The sequence below is a fragment of the Neocloeon triangulifer genome, unplaced genomic scaffold (genome assembly GCF_031216515.1).
Source record: "Neocloeon triangulifer isolate White Clay Creek 2 clone unplaced genomic scaffold, ASM3121651v1 ptg000012l, whole genome shotgun sequence".
NCBI lineage: Eukaryota > Metazoa > Arthropoda > Insecta > Ephemeroptera > Baetidae > Neocloeon > Neocloeon triangulifer.
In genome coordinates this window covers 6,308,944-6,331,497 of record NW_026775554.1, presented here as the reverse complement: position 1 = coordinate 6,331,497, position 22,554 = coordinate 6,308,944, and the positions used below count along the sequence as shown (strand labels likewise).

General features: G+C 35.4%; 2 protein-coding genes across 4 annotated transcripts; one reads left to right on the top strand and one right to left on the bottom strand.

Moving 5' to 3' along the window:
* Positions 1–231: 231 nt before the first annotated feature.
* Positions 232–1,649, top strand: LOC132196696 (uncharacterized). Its single transcript, XM_059619512.1, has 3 exons — positions 232–470; positions 567–1,038; positions 1,114–1,649. The coding sequence occupies exons 2-3, from the start codon at positions 584–586 to the stop codon at positions 1,394–1,396; spliced, it is 738 nt and encodes a 245-aa protein (XP_059475495.1). The 5' UTR covers positions 232–470; positions 567–583; the 3' UTR covers positions 1,397–1,649.
* LOC132196694 (NADP-dependent malic enzyme-like) lies at positions 1,634–22,461 on the bottom strand. Of its 3 annotated transcripts, XM_059619510.1 has the most exons (9): positions 16,215–16,319; positions 11,950–12,264; positions 10,351–10,531; positions 5,665–5,823; positions 4,186–4,548; positions 3,606–3,905; positions 2,722–3,273; positions 2,470–2,593; positions 1,634–1,950 (listed from the first exon to the last, which is right to left on the bottom strand). In XM_059619510.1, the coding sequence occupies exons 2-9, from the start codon at positions 11,985–11,987 to the stop codon at positions 1,811–1,813; spliced, it is 1,857 nt and encodes a 618-aa protein (XP_059475493.1). In that variant the 5' UTR covers positions 11,988–12,264; positions 16,215–16,319; the 3' UTR covers positions 1,634–1,810. The 3 variants fall into 3 exon arrangements, with proteins under 3 accessions (XP_059475493.1, XP_059475492.1, XP_059475491.1); XM_059619509.1 differs by lacking the exons at positions 11,950–12,264; positions 16,215–16,319 and adding an exon at positions 22,267–22,461 and having other exon boundaries at positions 1,634–2,163; XM_059619508.1 differs by lacking the exons at positions 11,950–12,264; positions 16,215–16,319 and adding an exon at positions 22,267–22,460.
* Between the last annotated feature and the right edge of the window lie 93 nt (positions 22,462–22,554).

Genomic DNA, 22,554 nt, shown 5'->3' with positions numbered 1-22,554 from the left:
TTTCACTGATGTTCAGATAAATTTTTATTCGGTCCAAAATGATGCGCTCAAAACGCCAGTTTCGCGCCACCGACTGTTACCGCTGAAACATCTAAAAATTCTTTGCATTGATTGGTTGACAGAGAAACGGTTGTGATTTTTACAAAAACCGATTTTTATAAAACCGTTGTCTCATTTGATCGCGAGTAATTTTATAATAAACCGAAATGAAAAATAAGGAAAACCGGTTACCGGTTTGTTGCATTTTAGATCTAATGTTTTGGTTATTTTAATTTTATTCCCAACACAGTTTATTGTGTTTTATTCTGCTTTTTTTTATATTTAAACTGAAGACAAAGACAACCGCCTAAATGAAATGAAAAAGATAAACCTCAGTGCTAAATAAGACGGCTTTTGTATGACGATGTTTATTGAATTGTCAAGTTCAATTTAGAGAAAAAATCACATCGCTGAGACTATTGTCATTTTGGGTAAACAATTTTCTATATTTAATTATTTTCTTTTGAAATATCTAAATTTATAACAATATTTGCACCATAAATTATTAAATTATGGATTGTTTTCAGAGCTTGTAAAGTCAGTAATGCACAAGGAAACCAATTCAACTGAAGATATATTTTTGATGGACGAGTCAAATGCTCACTATTTCTACAGAGTGCAGCTAAACCCTAATGAGTCAAAGGTGTCCCCAAGCAGCATCCTGCGAATTCAGGCTCTCGGCAGGCTGCCAAAGGTCATCAAGGGCGCTCGACCAGGAATCTGGGCCTCCCAGTTCAACTACACGTACCGTCCAAACGCCACCATCGACCATGGCACAGATATTTCTCTGTATGGCCAATGCCACAAGCCTGGAGATATCATTGGTGTCCACATCAACATGGTCAAACAAACCATCGAATTTAGTCACAACGGCCGGCCAAAGGGAATTGCCTACAGGAACGTGGTTAGTTGCCTCAGGCTATGTCTGACCGATTCGATGAAGTTGATAAATGTGCCTACGAGAATTAAAAAGGAAGACTTGCAGCTCTTCAGTTACAAGTAAATTTAATAATATTAATTATTTATCAAAAATATAAGAGGCTTAAGCCAATTTAATTTTTGTTTTATTTTAAGGTCGGCTTTGACTGTTCAAAATCACAAAGAAATTGTCCAGACGCTTCCTCCAGGAATGGCTAAGTTTGTTGAGTCATTCAAGTTTTTTGGTGAAATTAGTGGGCTCGGCCGAAGAAAATTAAAAAGCCCAAATGTTAAAACCAAACAGACTCAAAATATCTTTCGGGAAATTAGAGAGCCCAAACTTAGGGCAGTTTCTCGCCCTTCGAGACTGTTGAAGTTTTCAGAGAATGACCGACCAAAGAGATGCAGATCTCAGAAAAAATGTTTTTGCTGTGCTTAGCTTATTGAATTTTATAATTTTTTAAACTTTTGACGGATAATTGTAAAAATCAAAATAAAACTGAAATGCTTTAAATTTGTCAAATTTCAGTTCAAAACTATTTTAAAATGTGTAGTGTGTTGACTATTCAGCTGCAACAAATTTAAAATGAACTGTAACTTACATTGTCCTAAATTTTTTGATATCAATTTTATCTAAATGAATTTGTGAAAACGATCAAATGCAAAATACAGACAATTTGTCAAAATAATAAAACAATTTTATTTTGAGTCACAGATTAAAATAAATAACAGCTCAGGTAGCAGTTTCTTCTCTCCCGTTCTGACTAGCAGCACCAACAGAAAGAAAAGAAACAGCTCACACGCCTCTGTTTAATAAAAGATAGATATTTTCCGTCTCTTTCTCTGAATTTCTTCACTTGGTCAGGCTGAGTGTGGCGAAATCCGGCCACGGGTATTGGGGGGGCAGCGCCGAGGGGCCGTAGTGGAAGTCGTACATCTGGCTCTCGACGAACTTGAGGGAGCACGAGGGCTGCGGGTAGGTGGAGGCGATGCCTGCAGGGGGACAGACACTTGTAAAAGATTCACCTTAAGTAAACTAAACTAGACAGTGGCAAGCATAAGTCGTGAAGGAACCCGATAGAAAGTCTCAGAGCTGCGACGGCCACTTATAGGTCGTCGGCAACGCCGGCTTGTAGTGGAAGTCGTAGCACTGGGCTCTGATGAAGGCCTCCTTGTCCTTCGGTTCGGGGTACGTCCAAGCCAGACCTAGGCAGCCAAAGCAACATTTGCCCAAGTTAGTGGCCCCAGCTAAGCATGCTCCTTTTTTTTCTGTTCATTTAATTATTTTTTCCAAGAACTTGAAATTGATGGATACATTTAAAAGTACTCCATCAATTTAAAATTAATCCCAATTGCCTTATTTTAATCTTATTATTACTTAAAATTGATATAATAGAAGAATAAATAGATAAATAAGCTCCAATTCTGTACAATATAATATATTTACATCCAATAACCATGCATTAAAGATACATAGTGAACCATTGATGAATTTAAAAAAATAAAACTTACCCTTGGCGTACGCATGGTCCACAATTTTGGCAGCGATTTTCACAGAGCAGTCCTTGATGGAATTCAACGGGGGGTACAAAGAACCCTTGGCCAAATCTCCGTCAGTGACAAGCTCTGAGAGGGCCTGGAAATAATATTTCAAATAAAAAATCATGCTTTTTTATAACTTAATGAAATTAAAGAGATGATGAAATTATGTTACCTAAAAAGTTTTTTTTAGCTAGTAGAAAAAAAAACATTTTATCTACTCACTTGTGCTGCAATAAGGAAAACTTCATCGCTGATGTGGTGCATGCCAGTGCAAATGACGCCCAAAGCTACACCAGGGAAGATGTAGGCATTGTTTCCCTGTCCAGGGTGGAAGGTTTTGCCTTCGTAGGTGTAGGGGAGGAATGGCGAGCCGCTGGCAAACACCACTTTGCCCTTGGTGTTCTGGTAGGCTTGTTCGGCAGTGCACTCGGCCTTGCTGGTGGGGTTGCTCAGGGCAAAGATGATGGGCCTCTCGTTGAAGGTGCCCATGTCTTGAAGGATTTCAGGGGTGAAGGCGCCTCCGATGGCGGCGGCACCGATCAGCACCGATGGTTTGGCCGTCTTGACAACTTCAGCAAGGTGCCGGATTGGAGCTTGGGCTCGGGCGTACCGCATTTTGTGGCCAGAGATGCCACCTTCGGGGCGGTCCTTCACGATCAGACCTTTGGAGTCCACCATCCAGATACGCTGGCGGGCTTCGTCCAGGCTGGCGCCCTCTTGCATCATGGCCATGACGCAGAGGTCTGCAATTCCAATGGCTGCCTCACCAGCACCCTAGAATTAGTAACTTCATCATTAATCTTAATTTATAAATTATTTATAATATAACATATGCATTTATATGTTAATAATTAATAGCAACCAAAGAAGCACCGAGTTTATGGTTTTAAGCAAAAAAAGCTGTTTATAAATCAATTTTTCTTTGCTCTTAAATTATTTCAATTTTTAAAATATCTTTAATATGAAAATACACGAATAAAAATATTTAAAACTTTATTTTTATTTTGTTAAATAAATTATTATGTTGTAAATTTTATTAGTTATCGTTTTTTTCTCATTCATCCTTCATATGTATAAACCTGAACAAAGCAAAAAATGTATTGTACCTGGAAGACAAAAGTGTTTTCCTTCAGTTTTGTGCGCGTCACGCGAAGGGAGGCCAACAGCCCGGCAACAGCGACCGAGGCAGTGCCCTGAATGTCGTCGTTGAAGGTGCAGTACTGGTTGCGGTACTTTTCCAGAAAGCGGAAGGCGTTGTGGTTGCCGAAGTCTTCGAACTGGATCAAAGTATTCTGGCCGTAACGCCGCACCACCGCCTGCATAAATTCCTCGATGAACTCGTCGTACTCGGTGCCTGTAACGCGTTTCTGCCGCAGACCGATGTACAATGGGTCGTCCAAAAGGCTCTGACGATTTCATAATAAACATATAATTTTGAAAGGCGCTTACAAAACATGGTCAAAAAATTAAAAAAGTTTACGTTTGAAAATCTATTTTTAAATTAGAATTTTTTTATCTTTCATTGGTAATTATAGGTTTTTTTTGCATTCAGAATCTTCTAATAAGATTTAATTTGGATCAAAATATTGGTCTTAAAATAATAATTCACAGCAAAAATTCATTTTTAATTAGAGTTTTAGTTGAAAAAAAACTTCTGAAACAGATGCACAAGATTTTTTAACTCACTTGGATATTTGTGCCAACGTCAAGGGTGATGGGCAAGCATTGGTGCGGCTTAATTCCCGCCAGGGCGGTGTACAAGGCCATTTTTCCCACAGGGATGCCCATTCCGTAGGCGCCCAGGTCACCGAGGCCAAGAATTCTTTCACCGTCGGTGACCACGATGGCTCGGACGTCGGACTCGGGCCAGTTTCGCAGCACGTCGTACACGTGGCCCTTGTCGTGAATGGTGATGAAGAGGCCGCGGGGTCGTCTGTAGACGAGACCAAACTTTTGGCACGCCAATCCCACCGTCGGCGTGTACACGATGGGCATCATTTCTTCAACATTTTCGGAGAGAAGGCGGTAGAAGAGGTGCTCATTACGATCCTATATGATGAAATTAAAAAATTCAAAAATAAATGAGAAGAGAAAATAATTTTAACTATTATGAGGGTTGATTAAAATTAAAATTTAATTGAAATTGGGATCATTTAGCTTCTTGGTATTACGCACAATTTAATTAAAAACTGCAATGCACAATATAAACGTATTTCTAAGTGAAAATGTGAAGGTGGATATTCATGGTATTTTTATTGATATTTATCACATTATATCGATTTATTTCCTGTTATTTTCACCTTCATTCACTTTTGTTCAATGGTTTAAGAAAATAACACATTAAGAAGCTGTTGAAAAATTTAAGAATTCGTCGTATCAAGGTCGAAAGCAGAGTAATTATTATGCAAAACTATTCGAGACCTTATCAGATGAATATACAGCTTGATAAATCAATGTTTTGAACATCTCGAAAGTGGGCTCAATGCTCATGCAGACAAACAGCAGAAGTAACAGTTTTGTTTGTCAATCAGATCTAATGCATTTATTGCCCTTTAATAACAGGATTCATAACCATGATGATTCTCAGAAACAAAAAAAACATAATCACTGCTTTCTACGCCAATTACGAGATGATTTCTCCAGCTAATTTGCTCTCAGAGCATCGACAAAAATCTCTACAAACAAAACACGTGTCCTGCAGTCATATTTGAAAAGCGATAAACACTTAATTCAAGGTTTCTCAGGCCGACCGTAACCATAAATTACGTGAGTCACCAAATCATATCAGAGGAAACTAAAACACTTAAAATTTCCTAACCGTAAAGTGGAGCGACTTCCTTAATAATTGGACGTTGAGATTAAATATCCTTATGAAAATTAACAATAGAAAGCATCTCGGCCAGCTGCGAGTGGGGCCATGTGTGTTTGGTTGCACAAAACTAATCAATCAATCAATCAGGCTGCATTAATAAACAACCGCATAACTGTTGCACCACCTGGCAGAAAGTAAAATGCAACAAAAAAATGAAACGATCTTTAATAACAAAAATTTATAATCGAGGCAGGAAAACGCCGACGGTGGCTTTTGAAACAGATTAAATTTGCGGTTTTGAAACCGACTGTGCGTAAAGTGAGAGTTGAAAATGGGAATTTTCATGTTATTACCTGCAAGCCAGTAAGGTAGATGTACTTGTTGAGGTCCTCGGAGTATCTATCAACGCTCAATTTGCATAATTCCAACTGCTCCTCTTGGGTTTTGAAGCGAGGGGGCAGCAGGCCGTGGATTCCGAGCGCCTGCCTTTCCTCCAGGGTGAAAGCCATGCCCTGAAAATTGAATTTTAATTAGGCACTTTGAACGAGTTTTAATTAAAATTTGCATGCGCTTTGCATGAAAAGCTCCGACAATGACAGATTAGTTTCTTCTGGCAATTATCTTATTCAAATTTTCTGTGCACTTGAGTTTAAAGGAAATGAGATTTGAGATTTCTTTGTTCGTGAAGGGAGTTTCTAGAAATTTCCAAATAACATGTGTACTGTTTGTCAAATTTAACGCCGACATTCTCTGCGGCGAATGTTATATTTCGGCTGCTTCGTATCTGGTAAAAACCACATTAAATATCAGTTAAAGAAAAGTAAAAGTTAAAAGTAGATTAAGAGAGACAATTTACTCTTGACGAGGAGTTTGTAATTCAAAGGTTACCAGCAATGCTTTTTCTCGCTGAAGAAATGTGTTAAATAAATGCAAGTAAAACAGGCCAAATATAATGGACTTCACCAATTCCCAGCTGACAAATATATAAAGTAGCTTCTTTTGGTTTCCCTATTATACACTAGTGCAGCTGCTTTAAATTAAAACAAAACTTGTCCATATTTTGCAAATAGAATAATTATTTAAAATTATATATTATTGACTCTATTTTATCTATTCTTCCCAGTTTATTTGTCTCCAAAATTTTCTATGATTATGATTTTTTATTTATTGTTAACAAAATTTAACTCCTATAGCAATGGAATCTTAAAACAAATTTGAAAAGTATTGTTAAAATTAAGCTCACCACGCCATCCATTTCAAAAAGTCCCTCAACAAAAATGTCCCTGCGCGCCCTCGTGGGCTGCAGAGCCCCGATGCGCTCCCAGTCCGAGTCCATCTCATATCGGTGCCTGGCCCCGAGTGATCCGAATCACCCCCGGCACCGCGACCAACCCCGCGAACGAGAGCGCACCCTCGCGTGACTTCATTTATTTTCTCAACCTCAAACTCGTCCGACGAAAATCAATTTCTGCGAGAGGGCGATTCAACCATTATTCATGAGCGAATAAAAAATAGAACACGGCCGAAAATAGAGAAGAACTTCGGATGCAAATCGCGTTCGGGCGACACGACGACGCGCGAGAAGGGTTAAACAGCACGGTGAACTCGGCCACTTAAACGCTCTCAACTCACTTCCTACTTAAGCGAGCGAGGCCCGAAAATGGTGCCATTATTAAGCGTATGTAATTTTGCATACACGCATCAGATAGCGAAATTTCCATATGGAGCGCGAGAAGGCGTAAATCTCATTCTTTGTCATGCAAAATGCTCATTACGCATGCACCGCACGTGCTAATTAGGCATTTGGATTTATATGTATTATGTAAATCTCAGGGATATTTCATCCCTAATTATGTGGAATTATAATGGCTTTCTCCCTGGAAAATCTATCGATCGCTACATTCCGTCAAAACTCTGGTCTCTGCTGACAAAAAGGGAAATGTAAACGCGAGAAACTTTTCTAATTAAAGTTATCCTCAGATATCCATCAGATCTTTCGAAAGTAATACCACCTCGCAGAGCTTGATAATTCTAAAATTCTCATATATAAAATTTCCATCTTATAAAATTCATCAGATTTGCAGACACGAAAAAAAAATGATTATGTGAGTTTTGATAAAAATTTTATCAGTTTATAGTTTTATGGTATAGTTTCAAATTTGATAAAGCAATGCAAAGAAAAAAATTATTTCCTCAGTTATGTAAGAGATTGTTAATGAGCTTAGAAATAATTTTTAGTAAGGAAAGACCCAGTATTAAAATTAATTTTTGTTCCGTTAAATTTGGCTATTATTTGATTGCATTAGCAGCTCTGTTATCATATTTAATTTTAAATCTTTTAAACAAACAATGTAACAGCTTTGCGTTATTTAACGAATCATGAAAAAAAAATAGATCGTCCTAACAATTATTTGTATTATTCAGCTATTTTTGGATTAGTGAAGTACGTAAAGCACACAAGTTCAAATCCCATTACAAATAAAACTATAACATTGAACGTTTCCAAAAACAAAAACTATAGGAGAATATGGTTTCAATTACATTTAATTGACATTTAATTTATATAATTATTATTTTTTCCCTTTTTGTTCCAATTTTAAAATTTAATTGCATTTAAATAAAAGGAAAAATTAGACTAGCTAACATTAGCAAAAATAAAAATTTAAAATTATAAGTAAATTATAAATTAAATTATTTATAATTTTTCTTCTCTTAAGCAGATTAAATCTAATCACAATTTGAATTTATTGGAATTTATGATCCATGTATTTAGATATGGGCAGTGATTGCCTCTGTGCTGAGAAATATAAATTAATAATTCATTTGCAACCAAAATAAATAAATCTCGCAAAAGAAGTTGTAAAAATTCTAACAACTTTATGAACATGTCGTTACTCCACTTTTTTTCTTTGTAAATATATTCTCGATGTAAACACGTCAGTCACTTTATTATTCCTGCTCCTCGTCACTTCTTCTACTTCATGAATTTTATCTCACGCCGTTTCAGCGCTCATAAGGCCTGTCTGCTGCTGTTACTCAAAAGTGTGCTCGAGTTGCAAAAGCTACTACTTGGTACACATAAAAAGTGACACTTGCTCGGAGTATGCAAAAAAGGAGATGCATTCCTGTTCATGGAAAATAATGTATTCCCTCGCCGCCAGCCGCACACGGCGAACCTCTTTTGTTGTGCAGCCAAGGGAATTTTTCTTCTGCGAGAAAAAAAGGCTCTCGCTTTTGCCCGGCGGGAAATTTTTGCTCATCGACTTTGCAATTAAAAAGAGAGAGAAAGAAAGCGCAAATATTTTAAAAAGATAATCACCGGCGTTGGCTAATTATCTTAATTAAATTTCCTTCAACAAGGAGCCAATTTAACAAGCGTGAAATTACACAGAACATGCATTAGTTCATTTTTTTATTGCAACAGGTTTGCGTGTTTTAATTTAACGGTCTGAATTCCAGATGCTATAATAACTGTGCTTCGGCGCTCAATAACTTTTCTATAGCAACCGACGCAAAATACTGAGTTGAAAAGACGCGTGTCTCTGCAACTGAACGTATTATTGTTTTGTTTACGGAACGAAGTTACGTAAAACAGTTCAAACACACATTTATTTTTTATGTGCGCGTATTACTGTTGCATTCGCGAATTTTGACGTCACTCTGATAAGGAAATGGCAACGCGAAAATTGATCTACGAAGCAACTTTTTTAAATAGGATCAATGATTGAGTGGTATAACAAAAGCTGAATGAATTAATCCATGACATTGCACAGCGAATTATTGGTAAATTTTCTAGCCAACAGCAGGCAAGGGAAACAGCTGAATTCATACATTTTTCAGTTGAGTTTTATAAAATAACGAATTATTTTGGAATTTAAGAAATTGATGAGTAATAGTAAAATTAATTCAAGAATTAAGCGAAAATACAAATTTTTCAATTTTAATTCAAAAGAAGAGATTTTAAAATATCTTTATTTTTAGATGAGCTAAAAATTTTATCACTGTATATCAACGTATCACAAAAAGATTGTCATTTTTAACAAAATATAAGCAATTACGATTTGTGTGTGAGCTATTGACAAAATTGACAATCTTTAACAGCATTAAATTCTAAGTATAATGAAGATATTCTACATATTTCTTTATTAGAGCAAAAATTTTTTAATAAAATTGGCATTGCTGGCATTGACATGATCTATTTTGAAATTTAAATTAGACCTTTTATAATATATTATGATATGAAAGAATTTGATTATTTAATATTGGTGTGAAAAGTGGAGCAAAAATAATAATAATAATAATAATAATAAACAGAAGAAGACTACGAGGAACATGAACATGGCATTTTTTTTTATCAATTATAGGCACATTTTATACACAGTTTGAAAATAAATAAAAGCAATATGCGCAAAGTTACAAAATAAGAATACGCTTTGTTTTTAATTATATTGAGGATAATTATACATAGGGTAATATCCAAAAATAATTTTTCATTTCAATTGGTGTCTCTCAGATTATCTTGGAGGAACTTTTATTAAAATATTTTTTATTTGTCTAATTTAAAAACCAATTGCTGGCAAAAAGTTTACAACTGGGCAATTTCAATTATTGCTCGGGAGAGTGAATGGAACCTTGATTTTGAGCTAGGTCTATTTTACGTCAGTTGCATCAACACCGAAACCAGATTAAAAACTCGCGAGTTTGCTCTTTTTAAAGCCGGCAAATTGAATAATCCGAAAATAGCCAATTCAAGGAAAGCGAGAAAGAAAGTTTACAATAAAAGCTGCCCGCATGGCCTATTGCGGCGGTTCTGTTTGCGAAAATCAATACTCTGCCAGAACCTCCATTTTCGAAACAAAAAAATCACTTTTGCAATTCTTGAGTGCATTCAAAATAGACAAATCTTATCGCGAATGGCGCGACTGCCGGCGTAAATAAAAAAAAGAGTTGCGCCAAGGTCAGTTGGCAGTGGCACCACCGGACGCGGATTGGTGCTCGAGCCGGCCGAGCCTGGCACACAAGCAAAAACCCAGACCTACCTTATTGAGGTGCGGGTCACGGAGGCGGTCAATGCCGCGCACCAGGCCCGGACACGTGTCGTCCTGGCCGTCGGACGGCTTGGTGTGCAGCGGCCGCTGGCCGAGCCGGTCTCTCTGCAGGTCTCCCATCGGTGCTTTCACGGTGCAGCCAAGAGTGCGACTGCCTCCATCGGCGGCCCAGCTGCGGCAAATATAGCCAAGATTAGCGCAAGCGCCACCGTCGCGAGACACCTCGCGGTTTTTCAAAATCTCACGCGCCCACCACCAGACCCCTGAGCGTTTGCTGACTCACTTTTACAATTGATTCATATCAATATCTCCGTGCTCTGGTTGCAGACAATTATCTTTTGATTTGAGTGGAAACGTGTTTATGAGAGAATCATATTCGAGCGGTGGACTTTCAGCTACAGATTTTGTACGCCATGTAAGGCGGTCTCAGTAAAGTTGTTAATATAGTTATTTTAAACTATTATTTTAATTTTTTTATCATTCTTCATTAATTGATATAATATTTCATTATTTTAATTTTTAAATTATCAATAAAATATTAAACTTATATATTTATTAAAAAAAGGTGTCCTTGATTTTTTGATTTAAATTTTAAAAATATAAATATCGTTAATTCAAAATTGCTTGTGTAATGGAAAACTTAAATATTTTTGTACTTATTAAAAATTCAGAAGGCTTTATGCAGAAAGAAAACTTCTATTGAAACATCTGAAAACATCATTAATTTTGGGTTTTAGACTCGGGGCAAAAGTTAATAATTAATTTAATTTATTATCGTTTATAAATATTAATAATTAAAACGTTCTTTCAATTATATCAAGAATGCACATAACAGGCACGTAAAAAGCAGAGAAGGATTTTATTTACTAACCATAAATAGCTTTTACTAGGAATTTATTTATTATTTATTAAGAATTTTGATCGTTGAATCAATTGAGTTTTTCAGTAAATATTTATGAAATTTTCAAAATTTTCAGATTGTAACCAACTCTAGTTTTTAAAGCCTCTTTTTTCGGAGGAGATTGTGAAATATGCAATATTATTCCTGAAAATTTAAAAATTAAATTTGATAATATATAGGGGAAATGAGATTTAATCAGTTTTTAATCTTTTAAACTAAAAGCACCCATTTCTGCAACAAATTTAAATGCATCAAATACAGGAAATTTATATGCTTCTATTTCAATTGAACATTATACAACTTTTTAAATATGTTGTAAGATGTGGATATTTCTTCTTCGCAATGCATTACCCGGTTTTATGCAGATAAAGCATCCTGTTAATTACGCTTACGTAAAACCCATGACCTTGAATATAAAAGTGCACCGTCGTCAGTCATATACCACATAATGCTCATATATATTCGCAGAGGTGGGGAAAAACAGGTGACGGAGAAAAGAAGAAAATGAGAATAAGTTTTTCTCTCAACTTATACCATAGCAAACGCGTCAGAATTATACCCAAGGGTCTGAATGGAGCAGCTAGCGTTGAAATATAAAAACTTAAAAAGGCCAGGGCAGGTCCGAAGGGCAGTCGTGAGAGTCTGAAAAGGCTGAAAGAGTTGGAAAACATGTTGTATAAATAACGCACCTGAGACACCTGCGGCGGAACAGGAGCAAGGAACGCATGGCGACGAGATCTGAATGTGTATGTGGGTGAGCAGGCGAATAGCGCGAGATAGACTGGCTCGGACTACACTGTGACTTCAATTAGCACCGATTTCACCAAGAGGTGCGACGCATTGTTTTAGCACGCTGCAGGACACCGTTGCGTCGCACCACTCGAACTTTTCGACACTGCTTTTGCGAAAAGGCACACAAAATTAATTCTGTCTGCACTGCTGTGCGGTGACGGCGAAGATCGCTAAAGCGGCGAGGAAAAATCGAGACTTGCGAAAATGCACACCTGAAACCATAAAAGAGCTACCCGCTCGAGATTTTTTCTGTGGTTAAAAATTTTGGAGACAGACTGATTGTGAGTGAGAAAAAAGACTTCCAAGAAAATGAAGAAAACCGGTAAAAGTGGGCACAGAAGGCAATTTTGTGACACCAAAATTTAAATTTCCAGAATTGAAAACGATATAAAGTAAATATTAACATGGCTCAGAGTTTAAGCAAGGTTTTAATTCCTGCACACAAGGCCTTGCTAAACCCAATATTTCAACAATGATAAAAAGTAGCACACATTTTTACACATCTTTTTAATATTTCCTATAATTTCCTATACGATTTTTTTCTAATCAACTCCTACTTTTTATAATGATCCAAAATAATAATGTCTAATGCTGAGAAATTTGTAAAATGTATGGGAAAAACACTCAAAAATGTTTTTTAATGAGAAAGAAAAAAAGGTGTTTAAGTTCCTTAACATTTAGAGTTTTGAGGAAAAAGGCCTTTATAAAATTTAATATAAATCAATGCTACTAAGAGGATTGTAAATTCAGTAAAAAATTCTAGAATAACTTGATTTTTTTTTTAATTTTAATAAATTAATTTCAACAATTTTTTTATGCTATGGTTAATGAATTGTGGGATTATTATGTTGATTCTTTTGTTGTCGCCAAGTGATGTATCGTTTTAAAAAAATTCAGACGCGAAAATTCAAAGATCAACCTTACAAACTTCTTAGAATTTTTAATAATAAATAAATTTAATAATAAATAATTCAATTTTAAATTCTACAGCCAAGCCAATCTTCCTTTATAAGAAAGCTCCAAAAAAGATTGTTATTTCGCTTTTAGAAACAATGGTGCTGTTTGCATTCAGTTTTTCTGATTGCGAGTGAGTTTGTATTTTATTATTATATAGGCCGCCGGGTAAGTTTATAAATTACACTCAATTATCTCGGCTGTTAGTTTGTGCTCCACATGTATAACAATTATAATTATATTCAAATCCCAATGCGAAACAATGATCTCACGTGCAATCGGATCGAAGGTTGAGCGTTTCATTTTTAATTTATCTTAATGACTGCAATATCTCACTCCTCGAATCTCGCACTCAATCTGCCGCAGACGGAGAAAACAACAAACTCTGCGGTACATAAGTTTGGTGCATGCTTCAGAGTTCAGACAGACAAACACTCGAAGGAAGTTTTTGCTTACAGCAGAGATTGCTGAGCAATTTTATAAATAGATGTGACCTTACCAGGTGTGCGTCTTAGTACAATTTTAATCGTCAAAAATGCTTTCGTATTTCTATTTTTCTAATTAAGTATCAAATAAGCCATAAATCTTTACTAGTTTTTTATATAGCTGAATATGTACACAAAAATATACATACATTTAAACAAGATTTAAATTTAATTTTAAATTTATTAACTTTCGCACAACACGATATTGTGTATGGTTATGTTTCAAACTTTTTTTTAGTTTAAATTTCAATCCAATAATGCTGTAAAATTATTTCTTTTATTCTTTTAAAATAAAAATTTACTTATTTCCACTAAATTTATTAATAAACCAAGTTTTGTTACAATTTTTTTTTTATATATTTTGAAAGTAAATATACTAATTTTTATATTTGGTTTTTGTAACAAACTTATGTTCCGACCCTTCCGCCCATTTTTCATCATTTACTGAAAGCTCGCCTGTGCCAAGCGGATCCAATCGATAAGTTGGAAATATGCTATCTTTAAAATTAATCACTTCAAAGCACTTAGCAACATCCAAGTTTTTGGGATGGTAGCCAACTTCGCTTTTCCGTCTTACAACAGAAAGTTTTGCACTTAAAAATTTGGCTTGCAATAATTTCGCCTGCATATTTATTTTTACTGGCTTCCCTTTCAAATATTGCAACAATCAATCAAAAATAATTAAAGTTTTTATGATCTTTAAAAACATTTTCTGAAATTAAAACACAAATATTATCAAGAATTTATAGTTATGAACATGAAAAGATAAATATTATATGACTTTTTTAAGTTTTTAACTTTTGTGACTTAATTAAAGTGTTTGAATTCAGATGTAGAAATACAACTTATCTAATTCCATCTGCTGCATAATTATTTCTAGAATCACAATATTACTAAAACCGGAGTTTCATTTTAGATTGCAATATCGGAAATATCTATATCATTCAAAATTGAGACAAATCTCGTCGATAGAAAACGATTCACTGCAAATAATGTCCACTGGTGGCGACAAATCTTGCAGACAACCTGCCGACTGTCTGCGGCAGGTAAAAAACGGGCAAAGCTCGTGGGGATGAAGTTGGAGGGTGACACCTTATTACCAAACATGACCACAGAGACTCCCTTTACGCGATCGGAACCGAATAAATCAGCCGGCAATAATGATATCGAGGGAGAGCAAGAGTGCCTCTCCTTTGCAGTGATTTATGGCCACGCAGAGCAACAAGTGTGTTCCTCTTTTGCTCCATTAATAAAAGCCTTAACACTTGTGTTGGGTCCAAATGAATGGGGGTCTCATCAGAGCCGGAGGCGTTTTCCTAGTGTCCGGGTGTTTGTTTGCGGCACAAAAGTGCAAATCACGCCGGCCTTGGCCGCCCGAATCGAGAGCTCGAGTGCGTCACTTCACGTGCAATTAGCCCGACGACACGGTTTCGGGGGTGGCTCGGGGGTGGATCACGAGGGTGGCACGCCAGCCGAACGTGCTCGACTCCTGCTCCACTAAGAATCAATGTTTTTCGGGGGCTTCCTAGCGCGGAGATTAATGAATTAAACCGGCGAATAATAAAAAGTGAGTAAAAAAACGCGGTTGCTTTTTGCTGCGGGGGACAAATTGGCCAATTGAGCAAAAAGTATTCGGTCGTTTTTCACTCTCTCGGACTCTCGGCTATCTTTGCCAAGGCTCTTCCGTAATCGCGCTGCCATGCCTGGCAATTTTCCATCTTTTCTAGCCAACAGAGTTTGGCTCTTCTTTTTCAATAATGCACACCGTTTTGCTTGGAAAAAGCTGCTTATTGCATTTTATTGAGGTCCGATCAGCTGCTCGATTATTGCAGTTCAGACTTTTCGTTGTTTCTCCCATCAGAGAGCTAGAAATCACTTTCTCATGATGAATTTGGCGGAATTTTTTTTTTAAGGAGAATTAATACTTTTCTCTCTATACTATTAATTTTATTTGCACGCGAATGAAAGTACTCGTGCTGCAAAACAGCTACTGACGACTTATATTTTAGGATTTTGTGGAGCTTTCAATCTAACAAGTCAGCTTGTAATTTTTAAATTATTTCCGATATAATTAGATAATGTATTGGTCTATTAAAGAGGCTGAAGAGCCTCATCACTGACTGTAGAGATTATAAACTAACTGATTCATGATCAGTATAATGTGATTTATTTTATTAAAATCATTAAAATACACCTTTCATAAGCAACCAAATATAATGTGTGCTTAATATCTAACGACAATTATAAAAAGTTTACAGTTAAATTTGAAAAGACATATTTAATAATTAAAAAAAAAAATGTTTTTAATTGTATGAAGCAAAATAATTGTTAAAATTAAGTTTTATAATAACATTATATTCTAACAAGAATATTTACATATAATACATGTAGTGGTTAATTTTATTTAAACCATAAACTATTAACCAAATTTTGAAGCCTCGAAACCCTCCGTTAGCTGCTAAAACCTACATTAAAATTTATCTTATTGTCTTCATTGCTATCACTATCATATTGGGCAAATAAGTTTGTCTTTCATTTCAAATAATTATATGTTTATAGGGTTTAAACGATATGAAAGAGCCCCTGTAATGAGTAACGAGAATGACCCAAACAACATAACTCGCAACAATCTTATTGATTGTCAACATTCCTTAAATTTCTCACTCGCAAACGTTAAAAAGTGTATTAATTGTTGGGCCCTGCGAGAAGCGAAGATACGTCACCTCCTCTACGAAGGCCACCACCTGCACCAAAAGCGGTGTGCACTTTTCTTGAGGTCCACTGTAAGTGTCCCAGGTGTTCAAGCAGCGCAAATGGTAATTATCGAAATAGAAAGTGGCGCGCCAGGGCGTTTACCTTCCTGACCTGGTTTCACTCTCGGACGAGAAAGGAGCAGCTCCGTTTAATGTGATAATGGTGGCTTGTCACTGGATCTTTGTACTTTGCTTGCTTGTCAAGATCAATTCGGTTTTCATTGAATAATAAGGCGGGCCAAGTTTCAATATCCGTCGGCGGGAGGCGCGCAAGTTATATATCCTTAGGCCGGTTTTGTTTCCGAGACGCGAGAATCCTCTGGGGGGTTTTGTGTACACGTTTGACGGGTCCAATTAGCTTAATTAATTGCCACGCGGGAATGATTTAAGCACTTGATTGTGATTAATTATGCTTTCAAAAGATGTTCCGAGCACGCTGCTAATTTCAGCTAATGGTGCAGCGCCCTGTTTATAATATACACAAGCGAGATCGATTTGGCATTGTTTCGCACGATCTAAATATTATGATAAACGCTTGCAGCGACGGACAACAAAGTTTCCAGCGTAAATCGCTCCCATCAAATATTTGACTGGTACACATATTATCTACCGTTAATATGATTTCATCAGATTTTTATGTCAAATATTAAACTATTAATACATCAGAGAGAATTGTTTCAAGAAATTCACATTATCTTTATACTTTAAATAATTATTTTATGTTATTTTCTATTTTCCATCAAATACGTAATATCTGAATGAGAGACTAATTATGAAAGTAGCGGTACATACTCGTTGTCAATTGATGTTTTTCAGGCGGTTTGTAGAAAAACTGTTTTATACTGTATCTGTAAATCACTGTAAAGTAAATTATTTTTTATTAAGTATTCTGACCAAGCTGCTACCATGGCAAGCTTAGAAAAAAAATATTGTACCATCATTATGTAAGAATCATGTGTATATTTTTTTTTAATTTGACCCAAATCAAATAATATTACCATTCTATTGTCCACTATCCAGGATCACAAATTTTTAGTAAAAATTTAGTGTTTGAAATTCAAATATTGGAAAATTAATGGAGTGAACTATAACACAAACTTTGTGGCATTTTTTTTTTACAGTAATTACTTATTTATCAAAGTTTATCTGGGCAAAGTTGAAAAAAAAATTATAAAAAAAAATATCTTAGAATCTAATATAATTATTGTCTAATGAGTTAATGCTAAATTTCAATCTTATTGTAGTTTGTAGTAAATGAATTTACACATTATGCTAACTAATTAATCCATACAGTGAATTTATAAGCACAAACTATTTGCAGTTAATTGGATCTAACTAAAAATAAACTCAAATATTATAATTATACAAAATTCAATATTGTATAATTATAATTATACAATTGAATATTTTAAGACTTTGCATACATAGTTTAATTTGAAAATTAATAAAATTATAGTGCAGAATATAGTTGCATTTTTAACGCTATTAGCATCAGCCATCCCATTAATGTGCATAACTGATGTGTCAAGCCAAGAGATGAGTCGCGAGAGAAGAAACCAGAAGCTGCGATGCCAATTACGCAACTTGCGCTCGTTTGCAAGATATTCGCAGTGCTGCATGTAACTCGATAAGCACCGCGGCGAACTCGAGCGATGATTTAAACTCGGAGGAAAAACGAGTTAAGCAACTTATTATTCTCTCTCGAGCTGCGGAGCAATTACGCGGGCCGTCGTCAAAATGCTGGAGAGGATTTGCTCCTCTCAAGCTGTAATTAAATCCGCGGCTGCTCGATTTTAGCTCTACGTACTCGCAATCAGCTGCAATCAGATGGGCAATACATCACTTATTTTAATCAGAGCGAGCAGCCATGAGTTTGTACAAAGAATGAAGCGTTCTCTATTACGCCTAATTTATTCATCGATTCGTGCAAGATTGGCCTCACGCTTTGAACAATTATTAATTGCACACTTCTATTTTAATACAGGTTAAAGAAAGTTCAGCACTTTTTGCTTCGTCGTTGTTACATGTACGATTAATGGCAATTTATCGGTTTTTAGTTTTTAATGAAAATATAGCTCGGTGAACTTTCATATCTGATTGAGTTAATTATGTATTGTGAACGTGTGAGTTGAAGTAATCCTGAAACACGTTTTTGTGTCTCAAAGTAGAGAATAATTTTTAAAATATCCTCTAACTTTAAACTAGTTATTATTAAAGTCCACTGAAAATAATTGTTATTGAAGTAAAAAGTTTCATAAAAAGCATTATAAATAACAAACGTTATAATTTTAAGCACAGAAATTTACTGATTTTTTTAATTCATGATAACCCCTGAAATATTTTCCTTCTTTTAATCTACTTTGAATCCTTCAAAATAACACTTCATTCTTTCAAAACATTGCTTTTTTCCACAAACACCGAGTTAGTCCTTGGCAGTTTCTCAATTCTTAATACAGAAATTAGAAATTTTTACACGCAAACAAACCAAGATTTAAGGAGCTGTTATTTGTAAGCATGACTTTTGAACAAAATAACGAAGAAACATTGACAAGATGTAAAGAAAATACAAACGAGTGTTCCGCTCCATCTTTCATAAAAATAAATAAGAAGCAATTCCTCCTTTTATTTTGCAAAAAGAAAAGCATCGTGGCAATTGTGAACGTTTCGGCTCAGCAAACAATGCCATCGACGTCAAGAGCGGTACGAATTTAGCGACGAACATTTTCCATCCATCGTCAAATTGCGAATTTTTCGCACACTTCACTAGAGCGTGTGTTGTGAATTTTTTTCTCTCGCCGCGCGCGTTTTGCGGCACCATCACCGGTAATAGTGGCGCGCCAGTGATGCTTTATTAATGTTTGCGTCATCATTTTTCTTGATATGCATCATTCTCGATTGTCACACTGCGGATGAAAAATTGCCCAGTGTGTAAAGCTCCGGTTCTTTTTTCTCGTTTGACTTGAGACATAGTAATTTCCTGCCTCCTGTCGCAAATAACAATTTTTAATTGAAGATTTAAAATAATTATTTAGGGTTTTTTGCATCCAGAACAAGATTTTTTTTAGAATTAATTACATGAATTTGGTTATATTTTACATAATAACTTTAAAAAATTAATTTCCATTTTATGTGAATTTAGAAGTTTAAAATATGCAATAATATTAACGTTATAAGGTTGTATAAATTTTAATGTTATTTATAGTAAAAAATATTTGATATTTTTGTCTAGTGTTTATTATTCTTATTATAATTAATTAACAATGATCCCAGGATGACTTGTTTCCTTTTCTTAATGTTATTTAAATCAAAGGATATTCCTAAAAATAATAATTAGTATAAGTATAAATTTATACAAAATACTGCACTAGTAAAATGAGATGATACCCACATACGCAGTTGATATGGATTGTAGTGAACAGTGAACCCAAACATTATAATATTATCTAGTAAAAAGTTAAGTTTAAAAATAAATAGTTTTGGTTGGGTTCGAGTAAACATTTATTTCTTGTAATCATAAATTTGGAATTTTTATTTCAGTTTTGATTGTTATTTTTTATTTTTAAGAAACTTCTCAATATTATGTATTCAATGTGATTATGTTCTAATCTGTTAAGGCCATCATTTTGTATTTAAATCTAAAAAATGTCACTCTTTTAAGTTCAGAGTTCGTTTTCGCCGTAGTGGCGAATCAGCTACCAAGTCACGGCCCACATTTTTTTCATTCAGGAGACGAAGTGCCCCAAGTGAAAAATTATCAGTGACCCTGTTCGTCTCCTGAGTTGTTCCGAGATGCGCAGAAATAAGGGCGAGCCCATTTTATTTTTTACTATTGGCCTGCCGTAAAGAACCGACACACAGATGCTATTTGCTTTTATGGAGTCTCGGGATAGAAAATCATCGTCGTTGCAGCAAAGGTCGCCGTTAATTTACCTGCCTTATCAGAGTGAGACGACGTTTTATTATCTTATTCCTGAGTAGTGGGCTGATGAGATTGCGGAATTTAAAACTTTTTATTTCCCCGCGTGTCATCAAAGGCTTTTGTCCTGCGATCTCGGTCCAACCGTATTTCTCTTTTATGGGAATCGCGTCGCAATGGGGAGACGGATGAACGCGGACCGAGCTTTTCTCAGATTTAAAACACAGATCTATCTCTCGTTCCACTCGGCTATTTCTTCATTCCACTTCATTCGCCTCTTTAATCTTGAAGGAGACTGGAAAGACTTTCTTAAGTCTCAGTTGGTGATTTTGTACTCGTGAATTCTTAAGAAATAAATACATTTTTATGAAAAGCTAATCCAGATAAAAAAAATATATATATATATATATATATATATATATATATATATATATATATATATATATATATATATATATATATATTGTAAGTGAATTTATCAAAATAAATGTCCCTACACAGTCTCCTTTCCGAGTTTTTTTTTTTTTTTATTGTTGCTAGAGATCTCAGATTTATTAGCTTAAATTTTTGCTGACGCAAATAATAAGTATTTTACAATATCAATACATCAAAAGATTATAACATTGTCTCTTAATGAAATGGCCCTATTTGTGATTTCAGAAAATATTTATTAGTTTTACCACTAAAATTTAACGTTGCACTTTGGTTGCAAAATAAGCGTGCTCCGTTTTTATTTGACGATAACAGAAAAAATGTGTTCATCAAGAAAAGAATTTGCAGGGACATAACTCAGATAAGAAAGATTAAATTGTTGTTTATTTCTGGAGATAGCAAATTTAATAATTTCAAATGATTCGTGTACGTTTTATTAAACTTATTATTTTGAAGTGCATTACAAAATAATAAAACACCAAAACTATCAATACAATTTTTTAAAACCTATAGAAAATTTTTTATAGTTTTAAAAATTTATTCAAAAGCTTGTTAAAAGTATGTTTATGATAATTATCTAAGCTAACAATAAAAATAATACATTAACTATAATGCACTCAAATGCTATAGAGTGACGACATTATTGTATGCAACTTGTTATGCACTTGTGTGCAGCAGGCTGCCTAAGTAAAAAATTGTGCTGCATCAAGTAATGCTCCATCAAGTTCTGAAAGTGTTTCATTAATCCATCATTTTCCTTGTCTTTTATCAAATTTTTAAACTTAAAATAAAATAATACATTTTTAGTTAACTGAAAGTTAAATCTTTTAGGAACACAAATAAAAAAAAAATTGAAAATAAAATATAACTTCTTATTATAGTTTCAACAGTGTTAAAGAATTCCACTTCAAAGAGATTAAGACACGACATGTGATAAACAAAGTTTATTAATTGAATAATTAATCCTGCAATTGAAATCAACAAGCTTTGAGGTTTATTGTGATTAGATTTGAGCGCGCCACAAACGTACCAATACCCTCGTCAAAAATAAAAACTCGAGCCCTGCGGCACACAAGCACGGCGAGTGTGTTGAACAAACAGTGGCGCGCCTCAATTAACGCCGCCGATATTGCCGGCATTTATGATAATAATTAACAAACACAGTTCACACACAACACGCGCCGCCAGCAGCGGCACCCTAATTTACATCGAACGTCCATGTATGTGCTGTGAGCGGGAAATTTCCTCGGGAACAAGCAATTAATAACGTTGGAGATCAATAAATTTGATAACAAGAAGCGCGCTAAATGATTGCTCCCGGCGGTGGTGCCTGTGATGATATAATTCCACCTCCTCTTGACCGCGCGCACCGGCCGAGTGAAAAGTTTTGTTTGCTCTCCGGAGATGTCGAGTGTTGGCCATTATTTATGATGCGCGCATCATCGTGTCTATGATAACTCTGTGGCTCGATTGCGAAATTATTTCATTTTATTTCGTTTTTACGGCCCCACGGTGGGCACTAAAACTCGGCCGCACACGACTGCTCACCCCTTTCGGATCGATTTTCATACACCGTGTCGCTCCTCGTCGCCTGCTGTTGTCCTCTCAAAATTCGCATTCGACTGCACTTCGGATTTTCGGGGGTGTCAAAATTGTAAAAATTCGCATACTTACGTAATCAATGCGACGAGACAAGCCAGAAAAATTGCGTCAATCACCAATTTTTTCACTGACATTCAGCGAAACGTCAACAGCCCCCTGGGGATGATCGGTTTAAACCGGTTAAGGTTTACCGATAGGGGATGAGGGTTGCTGAATTAGCCGAGAATCATAATGTATTTTCCGCCGGTTGTCACCGTCAAGTCAAACTTGTTTGCTGTTTATAGTAGAGCTTCTCTAAAAAGTCATGAGAGGCGCTTGAGGCGCGAGTCGAGCAGGTTGCATAAGTAAAAGGCATCCGGT

Bases quoted from the DNA above. Each gene is read 5' to 3' on its own strand.
- LOC132196694 (XM_059619508.1), bottom strand. From the start codon at position 22,328: ATGTCAGTGAAAAAATTGGTGATTGACGCAATTTTTCTGGCTTGTCTC. The intron at 10,532-22,266 runs GTAAGTATGCGA...TATTTGCCGCAG, and splicing joins TGTCTCGTCGCATTGATTAC to CTGGGCCGCCGATGGAGGCA. The intron at 3,274-3,605 runs GTACAATACATT...TACTAATTCTAG, and splicing joins AAAACACTTTTGTCTTCCAG to GGTGCTGGTGAGGCAGCCAT.
- LOC132196696 (XM_059619512.1), top strand. From the start codon at position 584: ATGCACAAGGAAACCAATTCAACTGAAGATATATTTTTGATGGACGAG. The intron at 1,039-1,113 runs GTAAATTTAATA...TTTTATTTTAAG, and splicing joins TTGCAGCTCTTCAGTTACAA to GTCGGCTTTGACTGTTCAAA.